Source organism: Haliotis rubra, unplaced genomic scaffold (assembly GCF_003918875.1).
Source record: "Haliotis rubra isolate DU_JTF1 unplaced genomic scaffold, ASM391887v1 Scf705, whole genome shotgun sequence".
Lineage (NCBI taxonomy): Eukaryota > Metazoa > Mollusca > Gastropoda > Lepetellida > Haliotidae > Haliotis > Haliotis rubra.
This window is the reverse complement of record NW_025767419.1, coordinates 497,300-516,258: the sequence shown is the minus strand read 5'-3', so window position 1 is coordinate 516,258 and position 18,959 is coordinate 497,300. Positions and strand designations below refer to the sequence as shown.

At 39.1% G+C, this 18,959-nt stretch overlaps 2 protein-coding genes across 2 annotated transcripts in view; both read right to left on the bottom strand.

The window, feature by feature from the left end:
- Positions 1-13,852, bottom strand: part of LOC124258986 (replication factor C subunit 1-like) — a 44,894-nt gene extending 31,042 nt beyond the window's left edge. The window contains 6 exon segments of the mRNA XM_046693047.1: positions 9,401-9,499; positions 10,973-11,160; positions 11,314-11,385; positions 11,724-11,811; positions 12,190-12,378; positions 13,767-13,852. Of these exon segments, the coding sequence (XP_046549003.1) occupies positions 9,401-9,499; positions 10,973-11,160; positions 11,314-11,385; positions 11,724-11,811; positions 12,190-12,378; positions 13,767-13,769 (639 nt within the window). The 5' untranslated portion in view covers positions 13,770-13,852.
- A 758-nt stretch (positions 13,853-14,610) lies between these two features.
- On the bottom strand, positions 14,611-18,867 carry LOC124258985 (replication factor C subunit 1-like). The gene is made up of 6 exons (XM_046693046.1): positions 18,785-18,867; positions 17,236-17,424; positions 16,770-16,857; positions 15,880-15,951; positions 15,538-15,725; positions 14,611-14,637 (listed from the first exon to the last, which is right to left on the bottom strand). Exons 1-6 carry the CDS (start codon positions 18,785-18,787, stop codon positions 14,611-14,613), a joined length of 567 nt encoding a protein of 188 aa, XP_046549002.1. The 5' UTR covers positions 18,788-18,867.
- Between the last annotated feature and the right edge of the window lie 92 nt (positions 18,868-18,959).

The window sequence follows — 18,959 nt, the reverse complement described above, 5'->3', positions numbered from 1 at the left end:
TCTCAGAGTGTGGTTCCAGGTGCCAATGGCCTTCATTAATCGATTGGTGCACTCCGTGCATAGACGCTGTGCTGCACTTATTGCCGCTCGTGGTGGTCACACTAGATGCTTTAGTCAAGAGTCTGAATGGACTGGGAACGTTCACGTAATGTCTTGAAATTGTGTCTTGAGTTATTCATTGATGTGACAGGATATTGTACACTAAAAATGTTTTTGATCCGCTTAATATGTCCATTTCTGTAATGATTTGATTACAGTGCCTATCTAATTTTGAATTCATACTGACAGTTTTTTGCTGTATATAAACTATTAATATCTGTATCGCTTTTGATTATGTAATTCGTTGCTTTTGTATATTGTATATGAGATAGAAAACTGTATGTATTCATATAATCTAATTTATTGTTATAGGGTGTCAGTTTATCATCATTTTGCATCAGCAAAGAATAAACAGGGTGTCAATAATACTACTAAATATACCCAGTCATCAATAAACCGAATCACATCCCTGTTGTCACTTTATCAAAGATGAACACATAAAACTGCTACATTAGGAATCCAGAGACTGGGGACAGAAGCCAAATGTGCATACATTATGTCATAAATCCATATAAGTTAATGCTGTGGAATGTTGCAGCATTACTATGTATTTTAGTCGGATATTTTTGTCTTTTTAACGCCGACATGGGCACATTTTCGATTTTTTTCTGTTATCAGACTCTGTTACACCTGATCAAGTCTTTGACCCTCAGCTAACACCATTGATGTGGTTACGTGGTATTCTAAGTAAGTGTTGTTGTATATTGTATGTGTATCTAACTATGGCGAAATGCCAAAGGTATATCTGAACATGACATATAACTGCTACAAAACGGGCGTGTTCATGACGCTTTCAAAACAGCTATAAATAGTCCCAGCTCATGCAAACATCGTAGTCTGACAAAAGGTTCCTTGTTCATTGAGGTCAGTCACCGGCTCAAGGCATTTGTTGATTTGACCTTGAGATATCTGAACAGCCAAAGTCAGGAGATAACGAAATATATAAATAACGATGACATTCCAATGATTTTACTCTGTTAATTTTGAAGAGCAGTCACAAGTCCTGGAGTAAAATGATTATTTTGAGCGAGAGGTACATGAACGTTTTCGTTTTGATGGTAAATGGTGTACTAACATAGCCAAATTCAGCATAAACCGGCCATTTTCTGCTGCCATTAGCATACAGAATTTGTTAACTGATGGACAGGGCATGTATTTATATGGGATATAATGCCTCCTTGGATCTTCATTAAGTGTACATAGAAGGGCGTGACAATCATCTTCAATATGAATTAATGGAATTGGTTTTCCAGATTCCTGGAACTCTGCTCTCACCATAATGTCTATTTAAGTCAGGGTTGTGCAACCGACCTCCAAGCAACTATAAGGCTATATCGCTCCTAAATGTTTCAAGGAACATATTTACATCAATACTGGATGAACACCTCCGTTCGTGGATAGACTTGAACGATATTTTAACCGAAGCACAAGCAGGCTCGGATATGCGACTACAAACAATATATTTACCCTCCAGACTCTATGTTCCAAATATCTTTCAAAGCCTAAAGGTTGATTCTTCAGTGCCTTTATAGATTTTAAAAAAGGCCTTCGACTATGTTGAGAGAGCCAAACTTCTATGTTCGTTACTCATGTCATGTTGCCATGGTAAATTAAATCTTCTTCATAAAATGTATTCATCTGTAAAATCTTGTGAAAAGGTGTGTAATTTTAAAACTGATATGTTCTCAACAAGTTCTGGAGTATGTCAAGGCTGCATTTTAAGCCAAATTCATTTCATCATTTTTATCAATGAATAAAGACATTTCAAGACATTGATGATATAATGATGTTACTATTTGCTGACGATGTAAATGTGTTTTTCTCTAGTCATCAAAACCAACTTAGATATAATGGAAATGATTTCATAAAAACATCACTTATCCTATACTAACAGTACAACTTGGTAGCAATCGATGTCTTTTTCATTACGCAAGCGATTTTTATAAATATATTCCGTACTTTTTGTGTATCTAACATTTTAAATGCGTAATAACAATTATTTTTCAATGCGTAATTGGAAATTTTGTATGCTTATTTTACCCGGATACGTAGCTTATCTGGGCCTCTGAGTGTCTGTACTTCACTTAGAAAGAAACAGTTATCCAAATACAACATGTTACATTTGACCACTCTGTAAAATGCATTGTCCATTCAAAAGCATTATCGAGACGCAGCTACATCATTCCTTCCAAATTGATCATTTACTGGAGCCATGTGTCCAGTAAAAGCAAAAGTATTTCTGACAACTTTGTTTACCAGTCATATGTTGTCCTTCCCTTTCCATCTGTGCTCAATTTGTATTAAGAACCTGAGGCAACACTTTTAATGATCAAGCACCCATAACTTTGCAGTGGGTAGAAATATACTTACATTCTTTCAAGGAACTCAGCATTTTTATTCTGTCTGGCATTAACTAGTTTTGCATTTTTTAGTGAGGGAAAACATTTTATAATGTTATATAAAATGCACAGGATAACCAGGGCTCCAGATAATTTTTCAACAACAGGTGTATGTACTCCGTATTTCCTCAATATAGGGAGTACATTTAGAGTACATAATAGAATTTAATGGGGTATCAGCAATTCATATATGCACCACAACATTGCTACTCTTGTGTAAACATGTCAATAAACAATAAAACAATAATGTTTCAGATAAATATGTCTGTAAATTATTCTAAGACCGTACATCATTGCTGTGGTGCGTATCTGCTACGTTTTCTAAATTATTTCCTACCGTATCGTGCATATTTTTTATCCGTACATACTCAGATACGGCCCTTATCTGGAGCCCTAGGATAACCATTCCTTAATACAACTCTTAGTTTCTTTTGATATTTTTCTTTACATTTCCTATTTCACTGTTCCACAAAATTGGAACTATTTGTGTTTTATCTATTTATTGTGTATTTATTTATTAATTTTGATGCATCTGTAAAATAAACTGAAATGGTGAAAATGAGCGTCACCTAAAGTCAATATTTTTAACATGATCCGAACAACATAACAAAAAAATAAGGAAATTGACACAAGTACATTACACAAACAAAAAATCTAAACCAACATGAATCAACCCAACAATGTTATCAATGTATATCAAAGACATCTTAATTGTCAAATCAATAGAGGTCTACATTTCAGAAACTTGATATTACCTGTACCAGGTGCATTATTATATGAGGTTATTTCAGCCCCAAAAGTTGAACCCTGGTCCAATTAATCTATAAAACTACATAGATACATAGATTTATAACCAAGTCTTAATAGGTAAAATCTCAGAACACTCTTTCGTGTCATGAATTATACACAACACAGAGATTTATTATATTGTAAAAGCCAAGCACTGATCTTCTTCATAGATCTAGGTTGAGTGGACAAATAAGGGTTAATAAGACAAAAATTCCATTTTGTTTAAGTGTCTTATAATAGGTTGTATTTTTCAATATTATCTTGCACAGGTGCATTCTTGACATGGCTAAATCGAGCACTGCCACAACAAATCAATGAATAAAGACATGAAATTGAGACAGACTATAGTGCCCTAGCTTCAGTCTATATTGAGCTCTCTTGCGTGGTGTGTATATAAGGCTAACATTGCCCCTGCTAGCTTGAGGCAGGCGTAGCTGTGTGGGTACTTCGTTCCGCTAGAACCTTTCAAACACGTTGAAACTGTAACCACTTCCCCTTGGGGAGGTGTAGAACCCACTGGCGCTGTCCTGTCTTTTTGGGTCAGACTAGGTGACTATGGAAGTGCAATGCTTTCACTGATTTTAATGGTCATTGGACTTTCAAAGAAAGTTTTATGTGGGGTATTGTTCTAATTAACAGTTCCTGGGTTCAAGTCTCACGATGTGGAACATGTCTTTTTATTTTTGAGATTTTTTCCCGATTTGTTTTTTAAATGATAAGTTGGCTTAAGAACATGGAACATGCAGTTACTGTTAAAATATTGGTATAAAAAAAATCAGATAGTTCAAATGACTAATAACAAGCCTTTTTCAAACACTTTGGGTTGAGTTGATAACTTTTAAGTTCATCTACTATAAAGAAGATCATTTTTACCCTCAGGATTACATATTCTTGAAATTAGCTGACTCATTCTATTTTGTTTGAAACAGCTTGCCAAAATCAGCTACATACAAACATGGGGATTAATAGCTTTCACTGTTTGACCAAAGTTCCCTTACTATACTACAGTATGACTTGCCTTTATGTGACTATGGTCACTGAATACCCATTTAACAGCTGGGTGAACTGAATGAACAATTTTAATTAGTAAAAATCAACTGTATATCTTATTATAGAGTCGCTTATATGATCCTGAGTACCGTGGTCATAGGATACTAAGAATACTACACAAATATCTGAACATACATTAATGAACTACTGAACCGTGTCCAAGTAACATAAATGCTGGTATTAACTAACTGTAACACATGAATTTATGTCCCTGAGTAAACATGGTGGAAGAGCTGCGATTTATGCCCTTGAGTAAACATGGTTGAAGAGTACAGATTTATGCCCTACAGTAAACATGGTTTAAGAGTAGGGATTTATGCCCTAGAGTAAACATAGTTTAAGAGTAGGCATTAATGCCATAGAGTAAACATGGTTTAAGAGTAGGGATCAATGCCCTAGAGTAAACATGGTTTAAGAGTAGGGATTAATGCCCTAGAGTAAACATGGTTGAAGGGTAGGGATTAATGCCCTAGAGTAAACATGGTTTAAGAGTAGGGATTAATGCCCTAGAGTAAACATGGTTTAAGAGTAGGGATTAATGCCCTAGAGTAAACATGGTTGAAGAGTAGGGATTAATGCCCTAGAGTAAACATGGTTGAAGAGTAGGGATTAATTCCCTGGAGTAAACATGGTTTAAGAGTAGGGATTTATGCCCCTGTGTAAACATTGTTCAAGAGTAGGGATTAATGCCCTAGAGTAAACATGGGTTAAGAGTAGGGATTTATGTCCTTGACTAAACATGGTTGAAGAGTAGGGATTTATGCATTTGAGTAAACATGGTTGAAGAATAGGGACTTATGCCCTAGAGTAAACATGGTTGAAGAGTAGGGATTTATGCCCCTGTGTAAACATGGTTTAAGAGTAGGGATTTATGCCCCTGAGTAAACATGGTTTAAGAGTAGGGATTTATGCATTTGAGTAAACATGGTTGAAGAGTAGGGACTTATGCCCTTGAGTAAACATGGTTGAAGAGCCTTGCATAAGTCTCAAACTTCAGCCACTTGTCATCATACAAGTTACGAGTAGATCTACGTAACGCTAGCCTTACTGCCTTGGCTGCCCTGGCGGAGTATCCTCTTTTCTTCAAACATGTTTTGATACAGTCCACATGTGTAGCTGGAACAGTGTCGGGTTTCCGTGGACTTGCTTGGTGTGCGGATGTATGAGTAAGTTCGGCCAATCTGGTAACTTGATTGTTGGACTTCCGAGATCTTCTATTAGGTCTAGGAACCATACTCTCGCTGGCCAGTATGGCTCGACTAAGGTCAGTTGTACCGCCTGTGTCTGTTTGCTCTTCAACAGTACTTTCGGTAGTAATATCAGTGGTGGAAACGCATAAGCGTTCAGTCCTTCCCAAGATATGTTCAGTGCATCTGTTGCCCAGGCTTGAGGATCTGGAACTGGTGAGAGAAACGTCTGTAGTTGTTTGTTGAACCTCGTGGCAAGCAGGTCTATGCAAGGGGATCCTATTGCCCTTATGATGAGCCGAAATGCTTCTGGATGGAGCATCCATTCCGTAGGTGACAGGTGCAGTGGTCGGGAGAGAGTGTCTGCAAGCACGTTCTTGGCTCCGGGTATGTGACACGCCTTTATCCAGATGTTTGACTCCTCCGTGATGTCAAACAACTGGGATGTGAGCTGTAGCAGGCTTGGTGATCTTGTAGATCCTTGCCGATTTATGGAGAATGCCACTGTAGAGTTGTCCGTGTGGACCATCAGCTTTCTGTTGATCAGCGAGCTCGACCATAGTTGCAAGGCATTGATCACAGCTTTCATCTCCAGCAGATTGATGTGAAAATGATGCTCTGTTTGGACCACTTCCTTGATGCAACTTGATTGTTGAGATGTGCACCCCAACCTTGTATCGATGCGCCTATGTAGAGATGTGTGTCAAAGGCCGGCTCTTGTAAATAGGTCCCTCCGCAGACGTTCGACCTGTGGGTCCACCAAAGTAGGTACCTCTTTAAGATTGTCTGGCAGCAAAATAGGGTCGACGCTGTCTAGATGTTTTGTCAGGAATGGTTGCAGCGGCCTTAGTTGTAACCTTCCTGTGCGAGTCAAGTCCTGCACCGAGGTTAGTAGACCGAGTAGACATTACCATGTTCGTAGTGTTAATGGAGAGATGACTGCTTGTGAAATCATGGCTTGTATCTTGCCCCAATGATCTTCTGGACCACAATTCGATTCTGTGTTGTGATAATTCTTATTCCCAGAAATTGAAGATCTTGTTTGATTCTAACTCCAACTTCATCAGGTTCACTAGCCATCCTAGTTGCGTGAGCAACATAATTGTGAATTTCAGCTGCTGTGTGAGTTGATTGGCACTTTGAAGAACCTGTATGCCGTCGTCCAGATAACCGGCGATATACTCAGGCGATCTGTGTTGATCAGCATACATCGAAGCATTGTCTATTTATAGCAAGGCTGGCTCCAGTGTAGCATCGCAGGGGACAGGTACTCATACTGACTTTTATCAGCGACAACTTCCAAAATAAACATTGTTTATGCTGCTGGCAAGGCTAGACATCTATTAGATTCCCATGACTGAGTGACTGACTGAGTTTGGTTTTACGCTGCTTTTAGCAATATTCCAGCAACATCACGGCGGGGGACACCAGAAATGGGCTTCACACATTGTACCCATGTGGGGATATGAACCCGGGTCTTTGGCGTGAAGATTCCCATGATGAGAACAGGCTGTAGCTGTATACTGTTTCCAAGGCTGCCGATGAAGTATTCCCCAGTATCACGAGTTTGTCAGTAAACTTGCTGGTGCCTGCTCTGTCAATGGGAGGCATTGTCTGACATGGACCAATCAGCTTCAAGCATGAGGTCACCGGTGTCGTAGCAAGTTGGCCTCCATAAATTCTGGTGCAATAAGTTTGTTGAGTTAAAGCGCGCATAATTCTACGCCGCTCATATTGGAGTCGAAGTCATCAGTGTATATGCCGTACGTCCCTGTTGGGTTGGAGTGAGTGAGTGAACGATAATATCCGCAGGTCATCTGCTACCAGGTATAAGACCTCAGCATCCGTGTAGATGAAGGGATTCCTTTCATCAAGTAGGTTGTCGTCCGAAACTGAACCTATAACAGGTGTAAGATTTGTGCAGGTTGTAGAGTTGTGCAGGCTGTAAACTGTAGAGATTGCACATGTTGTAGATCTTTTTGTTGAGTTTTAAACTTTGACAAAACCATCCGTTTTCATCATTGCTTCGTTTTATTCAGTATGGTAATAGAGTCGACGTCAACATCCTGCTAGTTCATGTTAGAGTTTGTTAACCCTAGGGTTCGTGAACCCGGTAGATGTCTGCGTTGCTGTTATCTGCCTGTAGATCTGAGACTTCTCGAACCTTTTAGATGTCTGCAGCTTTCTCAAAGCTGTGCGTAGGTTAGAAGGTACCTTGGATATAGGTTCAATCGGAGGAATAGTCATCGAGTCGTCATTACGCATGATTTCATGAAATGTAAACAAAGTTACATAACGATGAAATTATGACACAAATACAAATAATTTTTACATTTTTTTTACATATAATACATAGTAGTTATTGCCAAATCCATACACAGCGTAATTTTGAAGAATAGGATCTAAATAAAAAGGATATAATTCGGTATACGGGACTCCAGTGCTCGCCCAACCATCCACTTGGGCGAAAAGGGAGAGAGTGACAAGTAAGGCTGGTCACATGACTGTTTGCGCGGGGAAAGGGAGGTAACTCGTGGGTGAGTGTATTTTTACGTCCGCTTCGGGAACTTCAAGGGATTCTAGTGTTCCACTACCATTTGCAAGGGAAAGGGAGATAAGCAAAAGATCATGAGTCAGGATAAGAAAAAAACATGTATATAATTGTTGAATATTAACAATTATATAAAGTTGACAGTCACAATCTTGAAGCAATTTTTAACAAAGGCAGACTCCATTTTGATATAATACATATAAAAAAACAGACAAAAACATGGAAAGTTGGCAGTCACCAATATAACATGGAAAGTTGGCAGTCACCAATATAATTATAATAATGATAAATTTTGCAACTAGAATCCAACACAATGCTGCTCTCTGGCGTTACATTATTACCCTGACGGAACTATACTTTTAAAGCCGCTAGTAAGTGCTTTGCGCGGCCGTACATTCGCTTCTCAGGTACCCATTTTAAACTGGGTGGACTTAGTGCAATGTGGACGAAGTGCCTTGCCCAGGGACACAACACAGTATGAGGCTCAGGTCACAAATTTTGGTGTCTCCACCGTGATTCGAACCCGGGCCTTTGACGTGAGAGGCCAGCATGGTAACCACTACACCACTGTGCTACACATAAATAAATATATATGGATCTCATACTGTGTTGTGTCCCTGGGCAAGGCACTTACTTCGTCCACATTGCACTCAGTCCACACATTTGTTCAAAATGTGTACCTGAGAAGCGAATGTACGGACCTATACGGTAGCGCAAAGCGCTTACTAGCGGCTTTGAAAGTACAGTTCCGTATATATATATATATATTAGCTGCAGACAAAACACTGGCATATTGAGTCCCATTGAGAGGGAGTGAAGTCAAAAAAAGCCTAATGCCTGCCAGCTCAAGTTTCAAGATAATTATAGCGCCCGTAAGTAGGTCACAGCACTTCGCGAGACCTTAGTACTTCCTTTGACAAATGTTTCATACCTTTACAAATGGTCTCATGGTTGTCAGTTGACAGCAAGGAACCGATAATCCTTGCAGGAATAGCAAATTTCCGATCTAACCATCCCCAAATTAGCCAACTATTATGACTGTCAACAGAGGTGACAGCCAAGCATGGCTGTACACTTGGTCCGGTCCAGTAAAATCATATTTGGCGGCCGTGCAATTTGGAACCAGAACTGGTTCTTGAATATAAGTTGTCACTGGAAATCTGGTACTGGAAGTAAGCAGGGCCCTGTCACGCAGATCGCAAGATGGTGCATGCAAAGGGAGCCGGGAACCATCTTAGTACCAGAAGTAGCACCTCGCAAGACTTACAGGCCCAATTACCTTGAATAAATATGTTTACACTTTTAACAAAGATGGCAAATCTTACTTTCTTGGGTATCACTTCGTCATCAAGCTGGGACAGAGTCTTCGAAAAGTCATCGTCATCATGCATCTCTACATCACTGGAATTTCTTCTCTCAGTCGACTATGAAGTTACAAACAATACCACCTCATCATAATATGTAGGGATGTATAAGTGGCATGATTGCAACAGTGTTTTTTACTATTTTGTTTCAAAGTTCTTTATTATAGGATAATTATATAGTGCAAATATCCAGGCAACTAATGCACGCTCAAGGCGCTGGTATTTGTTCCCTCGATCATTGGATGTCAATCTCAACGTCACATCGTTTCATCAATCTCAACTCCCTGGGGAGTATACAACTCTTGCAGCCACTAGGCGCACCGAGTTATTGTGGCTTTCTCATCCTAATGAGGTACCCATTCACAGCCTGGTGGACTGGGACACAGTCACAGTACTTTGTCCAATTTCACTGCACATTGCTGTACCCATGACTACAGTAGGTCTTTGCACATATTCATGTGGCAACCATCTGGTCATATACCAACCGATTCGTGGGTTCTTTTAAGTGCACAGGGTTGTGTACTGTACACTATTTTAATTAGGTTTTGTTTTAACAGTTTTATCTGTCATCATTTAGTAGACAAACTTCATGTATTTAGAGGTTTGCAGTTGAAGGGGGAATGTTCAATGCCAGGGCATTTCATTTCCAATTTTCAAAGTTCTAGGCATTAAAATGCCCAATATCATCTGCAAATCCCAAAACAAAAATACTTATCAGCATTGTGAAAATGAAAAAAAGGTATTTGACATCATTTAGTCATTATTTCTAAGGTGTTGCTGTCTGGAAGCAATTATCTTTATACAGAATTTAGTAATAAATACAAATGAGAGTTACCTCCCTTGAATTAGATGTACCAAAAGCGTATTTCCTGAACCGCGTCTCCAGATTTTACAACTAAAGCAACATTGAATATATGGCACTGCAATGCTGGGTCATGTTGATGCTTTCAAAAAGGATAGATCTGAAGTGTATTACGAGTTTGTTTATGCTTGACCCGTGAAGATCTGGCTTAGAATTGATCTTCAGTAACCCATGCTTGTTTGTAAGAGGCAACTAGCGGGATCAGGTGGTCAGGCTCGCTGACTAGGTTTACACATGTCATTGTACCCTAGTTGCGCAGATTGATGGACTCACTAGACTGTCACTAGACTGTCTGGTCCAGACTCGATTATTTAGAGACCGCCACCATGTAGCTGGAATATTGCTGAGTGCGGTGTAAAACTAAAGTCACTCCTTCATTGTTTATGCTTAGCAACTCTTGCACCACTCCAAACTCAGTAGGTTTTGTTAAATACATAGTGCTACCTTCCTCAGCACATCAATTTCAACTTGTGGTATGAATGACAGTGCAAAGCCTACAAATTGGAGTACTGAGAAACAATGCAATGTTTTGTAAAATTGATGGTGATTGGTCTGTTTTGTTTTGTGAACACTTTGGATGTTGCAGTAAGTATCACTCTCTTGTTGCTGTAGGGGCCACACTTTCTGTCTGTATATAATATCGTTATTATATTTTGATAATGAAAACCCACCTGTTTCCTCTTTGCTGCTGCTATTTTGCGATCACTCCTCTGCACAGAACTACTTCCGAAGAAATCCGTGGCAGTGATTGGTGTCTTTGCCTCAGGAGTTTTAGCACTAGATTGCTTAGGTTTGGGTGGTGTTACTGTCACAAAGCCATCTAATGATGATCTCTTCTTGGGTCTATCAGTTTCCTCATCTGTAAATACAGAAAAGTTCTGTATTTTTTGCCATTTTTAAATGACTTTCTTGCGGGATAATTGTGGAAATGATAGCATAAAACCAGAAATAAAGCTGTTAGTACTGTGTCCTTGGACAAATCCATTTTCAGATCTCAAGTTATCGGTCTTACCAGAATCATCAATGAATACAACAGCTTCCTTCTTCTTTTTGTTTTTCTTTGGAATTGGCTCCTCATCCGAGTCTGAAACAGTGAAACAGATCAGACATGTATTCAGGATCAGGACCCTTGCTATGCTAAGTATTTCAAAACATTTTTCAAACTGAAGTAAGGCCTAAGGTACCGAAGGAGTAGTTTCATCATGACGGAATATAGTTGAAATAGCCTCCGTCGAGGGACAATTCTAAAATGAATTTAGCTCAGATTATTAGTAGTATCTAGCATACACTATATTTGGGATTACACATCTCAGGACTTCTCAATTACAGTGGTCATTTTCATATGCTGTTGGCACATATGCTGCATCAAGGCATGAAAATAAAGTTACCACGACAACATCGAAAGATTCAGATCACACTCACCTGATTCTATTCTTTGTGTTTTCTTGGATCTCGGTTTTCCCTTCTTGTGTACAACATCCTCGGCATCAGCCTCCTCTTCAGTCGTGCTCTGCAATGACAATATACACAATGACGTTGTTCTTGTATTGTGCAAAAAGAATAACCATTTTACTAACTCATGAGAGTGCCATCTCGGGAAGCAGGCATTAATCTGGGCATCCAAAGTAACTCTGACAAAGTACTAAATTGTTAACTGCCAGGAAACTCAACAAGGCCGCCTGTGTTACATTGTGTGACACTGACTGCTGTGATATATCTTGTGACATCAAACAACACCAATATCTTCATGTTGATACTACTGACCACTGGTTCATCTAGTCCTGGGGATTATTTGCCATAGCTTACAGGCTGGTGTTAAGATGTTACAATATGTTGTATCATATATTATCATCATATATTCTATCATATTATAAGATAAACTTGGTACCTCTTTTTTCCTTTTCTTGTTTTTTGTGTCAGTTTTATGGGAGTCTCCACTGTCTTTTCTGGAGTTTCTTTCTGTAGACGTTTTCCTTGAGCCTTTCCTGTTGGACTCTGACAAATGTTTCTTCTTTTCATCATTACCAGTGTTTTTGCCTTTCTTTACCCCGACTGGGCCAAAGAAATTCCTTATATCCTGAACAGAAAATATCATCAAAAGTAGAAATACAGGTAGCATGTTTTACCAGAAACCAACTTGTCCAATCATTCTGTAGCACGTAGCCACTAGTCCTGTACACATAGTATTTCCTGAGTTTGCATTCTTCAAAATTCCTCAACTAGACAACTTGTCCTCTAGGGCAAGTAGATATCATCTTTCACTCATCCTGCAATATGATTCCTTACTACACCTAAATTTTGGAGGGGTTAGAATTGATCTTCAGTAACTCATGCTTGTCATAAGAGTTCGGATCGGGTGGTCAGACTCACTGACTTGATTGACACATGTCATCGTATCCCAATTGTGTAGATCGATGCTCATGTTCTTGATCACTGGATTGTCTGGCCCACACTTTATTTACAGACCGCTGCCATAAAGCTGGAATATTGATGAGTGCAGGGTAAAACTAACCTCATTGGCTATCATTTTTGCGTAATAATTAAATATATTATTCAAACATTTCTTGTAGTTCAAGCTGGATAACAGAACACATGGTTTCAAATAAACAAGGTGAATGAAGTCTGAAGATGTTCCAATGTGCAAGAAAAAGTATTACTATGATATACTATCCATCATATTTCCTCGTTCTAGCTCTATCTGATCTTTAATCATCACTGACAATCAGTTAGTATCTCACATTGTTGAGTGATCACAATTTTAATAACCACAGGCATTAGGTCTACCATTCAATACACACTGTCATGATAGGGAGAAAACTTCATTATCAGGTACAGAATCTGGCATTAGCCCGAGTGATTTTGTCTAATGTCTTTGTCAGTTAAACACCAATAATCCAGATACATGATTGAAGTCAGTAAACAATCGAGTCTTGACCAGACAATCCAGTGACTTACAGTGTAATAGTCACTGGATTGTCTGGTCAAGATACACATTGTATTTTGCTGATTTTAGAAAGCATTTAATCATGGCTACCATTGTGTTTTAAAAGATCAAAACTCATTCATATTCACCTGCAACAGACTCCTGAACATATCTCGGTAAAGTATATTTTACTAGAATACAAGCCTGGCAAAATTACCCAAACAACATTTTTCGGACTGGACTCTGGAGTCTTGAAGCTGCTGTATATTTAACCACACTACCGAAATAGTTCTGTTTCATCATATGCAGCTTTCTTTTAAGTTTGATCGTTGTTTTAACCACAGTCGTGTTTACAGATCTTGAATAAACACTTCGACGTGAAGCAAAAGTATGAACGAAAACTGATGACATTATCAATTACCGTCTGACAATCTAAGCAAGGCATAAAGCCGTCTTTCCTAACGAGACACGGTCTGACCAGTGAACCGTGAAAGTATTCAACACCTAACTTGTTGGCTCTATAATCAAATTAGTTAATGTACCATTATTTGATGTGAATGATGACTGTCAAGGCATCAGTTTGTTTTCATGTACACAGCCATTCGCGCCAAATTGTGATCTACGCATGCTCCGGACCCGGAAGTCAATGTAAGAGGCCCCAAAAGGGTTGTGTTGTTTTTGAGCAAAGCAAAATTTTTGTGTTGTTGGGCTCCAAACTCAGAAATATTATTGCTCTAGGAGTGCGGCCAGTAGGTAGCTGAGTCTTGACCGACTGACTGAGAACCGTGGCTGGGTCCAACAGTCCAGACACGACCCTACTTTACAGCCGAGGACCTTCTAAAATCTTGTGGTGACATGTTTTACCGTTTAAACCCTAGATATAAAATTAACCACGGGTCTGTTTTTCTGTCTCACAGTAGCAGAACCTCATTATTTTCCCTTCTACCTAGTCCTTTCTGCAATACTAAAGCCCTAAACAAAGCAGATTTCCTAAGGTTTGGGTTCGAAATCTGCCTTCTCACTAGAGCTTATTTAAAAAGTTTAAAAACAATTATTTGTTTCTATCAAAATAATATATTCAGTGACTAAGCGCCATCCCAATTGCGTCGATCGATGTTCATGCTGCTGATTTTGTGGTCCTGACCCGAATATTTACAGACTGCCGCCATATAGCTGGAATATTGCTGAGTGCGGCGTAAATCTCAAGTCACTTTTACTTGGAGGAACACCTAAAAGTGTTGCCGTATGTGATATATTACGGGCGCTTTATTCGTTTCCATTGACAAGAGGGTGACGGACATGGGGACAAGAGTGCCCTCCCCTCGATCACGCCAATTTCAGATGTCTCCAAAACACATTGCGAACAGACATTAACGCACGTTGCTTCTATTCCACGGACCTGCTGTTGTAATCCTGCAAACCACAAAAAAACACACACTAACAACCAAAAATAAAAAATAAAAAAATAAACAAAATACACATAGCCTGGACTTTCCACAAAGCCAGCGATCAGGCCATGATAAACCTGACACAAAACTTTAACATTTTACTGAACCGTTCAGACTTTCCAGAGGTCCAGACGCGCATATATACACTACATCCTGCATAACGCAAGGGGGAATCTGTGTGTTGATCTTCAGTAACCAATGCTTGTTTAATAGTAATTTAGAGAAGGTGCAGGCTAAGCGGGATCAGGTCATTGTACCTTAATTGCGCAGATCGATGGACTCACTAGACTGTCACAAAGACTGTTGATCACTAGACTGTCTGGTCCAGACTCGATTATTTAGAGACCGCCACCATGTAGCTGGACTGACTGACTGACTGAGTTTGGTTTCGCCACTTTTAGCAATATTCCAGCAATATCAATGGTGGGGGACACCAGAAATGGGCTTCACACATTGTACCCATGTGGGGATTGAACCGAGGTGTTCAAGAGAGCCAACGCTTTAACCACTAGGCCACCATGTAGCTGGAATATTGCTGAGTGCAGTGTAAAACTAAACTCACTCCTTCATTGTTTATGCTTAGCAACTCTTGCACCACTCCAAACTCAGTAGGTTTTTGTTAAAAAACATAGTGCTACCTTCCTCAGCACATCAATTTCAACTTGTGGTACGAATGACAGTGCAAAGCCTACAAATCGCAGTACTGAGAAACAATGAAATGTTTTGTAAAACTGATGGTGATTGGTCTGTTTTGTTTTGTGAACACTTTGGATGTTGCAGTAAGTATCACTCTCTTGTTGCTGTAGGGGCCACACTTTCTGTCTGTATATAATATCATTATTATATTTTGATAATGAAAACCCACCTGTTTCCTCTTTGCTGCTGCTATTTTGCGATCACTCCTCTGCACAGAACTACTTCCGAAGAAATCCGAGGCAGAGATTGGTGTCTTTGCCTCAGGAGTTTTAGCACTAGATTGCTTAGGTTTGGGTGGTGTTACTGTCACAAAGCCATCTAATGATGATCTCTTCTTGGGTCTATCAGTTTCCTCATCTGTAAATACAGAAATGTTCTGTATTTTTTGCCATTTTTAAATGACTTTCTTGCTGGATAATTTGTGGAAATGATAGCATAACACCAGAAATAAAGCTGTTAGTACTGTGTCCTTGGACAAATCCATATTCAGATCTCAAGTTATCGGTCTTACCAGAATCATCAATGAATACAACAGCTTCCTTCTTCTTTTTGTTTTTCTTTGGAATTGGCTCCTCATCCGAATCTGAAAAAGTGAAACAGATCAGACATGTATTCAGGATCAGTACCCTTGCTATGCTGAGTACAGTGGAAACCTGATAAGTCAAATTTCAAGGGACTCGCCATAATTGTTTACTTATCAGGTATTTTACTTATTCAAACTTATAAAAACCAGCAAATGACAACCATATGCATGTATATATGTATGCATATGTAACAATGAACAACTTATCAGGGCTGGCCTCCAGTTGTCAGTGTACTGTCAACTGCATGACGCCAGCGAGCTGTAAGTAGGATGTTTGTTTAACTGGAGACTGACACGTGCCTCTCATGTCAGATTATGTGGTAATCACTAATTTAGTTATCCGGTCTCTTTTGTTAAGTAATCTACTTCCAGGGACCGTGAGAAGATGTTTAGTTAAGCGGTATTGTTTACTTATCTGAGTTTAGTTAACAGGACTCTAATAGTGATAATTAATGAAGAAATTTGCCGGGACCAAAGAAAAGTGTTTACTTATCGGGTCTGTTTAGTTAAGTGGTCTTTACTTAGGCGGTTTCCACTGTATTTCAAAACATTTTTCAAACTGAAGTAAGGCCATAGGTACCGAAGGAGTAGTTTCATCATGACGGAATATAGTTGAAATAGCCCCCGTTGAGAGACAATTCTAAAATGAATTTATCTCAGATGTTTAGTAGTATCTAGCATACACTATATTTGGGATTACACATCTCAGGACTTCTCAATTACAGTGGTCATTTTCATATGCTGTTAGCACATATGCTGCATCAAGGCATGAAAATAGAGTTACCACGACAACATCGAAAGATTCAGATCACACTCACCTGATTCTATTCTTTGTGTTTTCTTGGATCTCGGTTTTCCCTTCTTGTGTACAACATCCTCGGCATCAGCTTCCTCTTCAGTCGTGCTCTGCAATGACAATATACACAATGACGTTGTTCTTGTATCGTGCAAAAAGAATAACCATTTTACTAACTCATGAAAGTGCCATCTCAGGAAGCAGGCATTAATCTGGGCATCCAAAGTAACTCTGACAAAGTACTGAATTGTTAACTGCCAGGAAACTCAACAAGGCCGCCTGTGTTACATTGTGTGACACTGACTGCTGTGAAATATCTTGTGACATCAAACAACACTGATATCTTCATGTTGATACTACTGACTACTGGTTAATCTAGTCCGGGGGATTATTTGCCATAGCTTACAGGCTGGTGTTAAGATGTTACAATATGTTGTATCATATATTATCATCATATATTCTATCATATTATAAGATAAACTTGTTACCTCTTTTTTCCTTTTCTTGTTTTTTGTGTCAGTTTTATGGGAGTCTCCACTGTCTTTTCTGGAGTTTCTTTCTGTAGACGTTTTCCTTGAGCCTTTCCTGTTGGACTCTGACAAATGTTTCTTCTTTTCATCATTACCAGTGTCTTTGCCTTTCTTTACCCCGACTGGGCCAAAGAAATTCCTTATATCCTGAACAGAAAATATCATCAAAAGTAGAAATACAGGTAGCATGTTTTTACCAGAAACCAACTTGTCCAATCATCCTCTTCTGTAGCATGTAGCCACTAGTCCTGTGTACACATGGTATATCCTGAGTTTGCATACTTCAAAATTCCTCAACTAGACAACTTGTCCTCTAGGGCAAGTAGATATCATCTTTCAGTCATCCTGCAATATGATTCCTTACTACACCTAAATTTTGGAGGGGTTAGAATTGATCTTCAGTAACTCATGCTTGTCGTAAGAGTTGGGATCGGGTGGTCAGACTCACTGACTTGATTGACACATGTCATCTTATCCCAATTGTGTAGATCGATGCTCATGTTCTTGATCACTGGATTGTCTGGCCCACACTTTATTTACAGACCGCTGCCATAAAGCTGGAATATTGATGAGTGCAGGGTAAAACTAACCTCACTGGCAATCATTTTTGCGTAATAATTAAATATATTATTCAAACATTTCATGGTTTCAAATAAACAAGGTGAATGAAGTCTGAAGATGTTCCAATGTGAAAGAAAAAGTATTACTATGATATACTATCCATCATATTTCCTCATTCTAGCTCTATCTGATCTTTAATCATCACTGACAATCAGTTAGTATCTCACATTGTCGAGTGATCACAATTTTAATAACCACAGGCATTAGGTCTACCATTCAATACACACTGTCGTGATAGGGAGAAAACTTCATTATCAGGTACAGAATCTGGCATTAGCCCGAGTGATTTTGTCTAATGTCTTTGTCAGTTAAACACCAATAATCCAGTTACATGATTGAAGTCAGTAAACAATCAAGTCTTGACCAGACAATCTAGTGACTATTACCAGGGATAATCTACAACATATAGTCTCCCTGCTATTACACATTGTATTTTGCTGATTTTAGAAAGCATTTAATCATGGTTACCATTGTGCTTTAAAAGATCAAAACTCATTCATATATTCACCTGCAACAGACTCCTGAACACATCTCGGTAAAGTATATTTTACTAGAATACAAGCCTGGCAAAATTACCAAAACAACATTTCTCGGACTGGAGTCTCGAAGCTGCTGTATATTCAACCACACTGCCGAAATAGTTCTGTTTCATCATATGCAGCTTCCCTTTAAGTTTGATCGTTGTTTTAACCACAGTCGATCATGAATAAACACTTCGACATGAAGCAAAAGTATGAACGAAAACTGTAAGACATTACCAATTACCGTCGGACAATCTAAGCAAGGCATAAAGCCGTCTTTCCTAACGAGACACGGTCTGACCAGTGAGCCGTGAAAGTATTCAACACCTAACTTGTTGGCTCTATAATCAAATTAGTAAATGTACCATTATTTGATGTGAATGATGACTGTCAAGGCATCAGTTTGTTTTCATGTACACAGCCATTCGCGCCAAATTGTGATCTACGCATGCCCCGGACCCGGAAGTCCATGTAAGAGGCCCCCAAAGGGTTGTGTTGTTTTTTAGCAAAGCAAGATTTTTGTGTTGTTGGGCTCCAAAC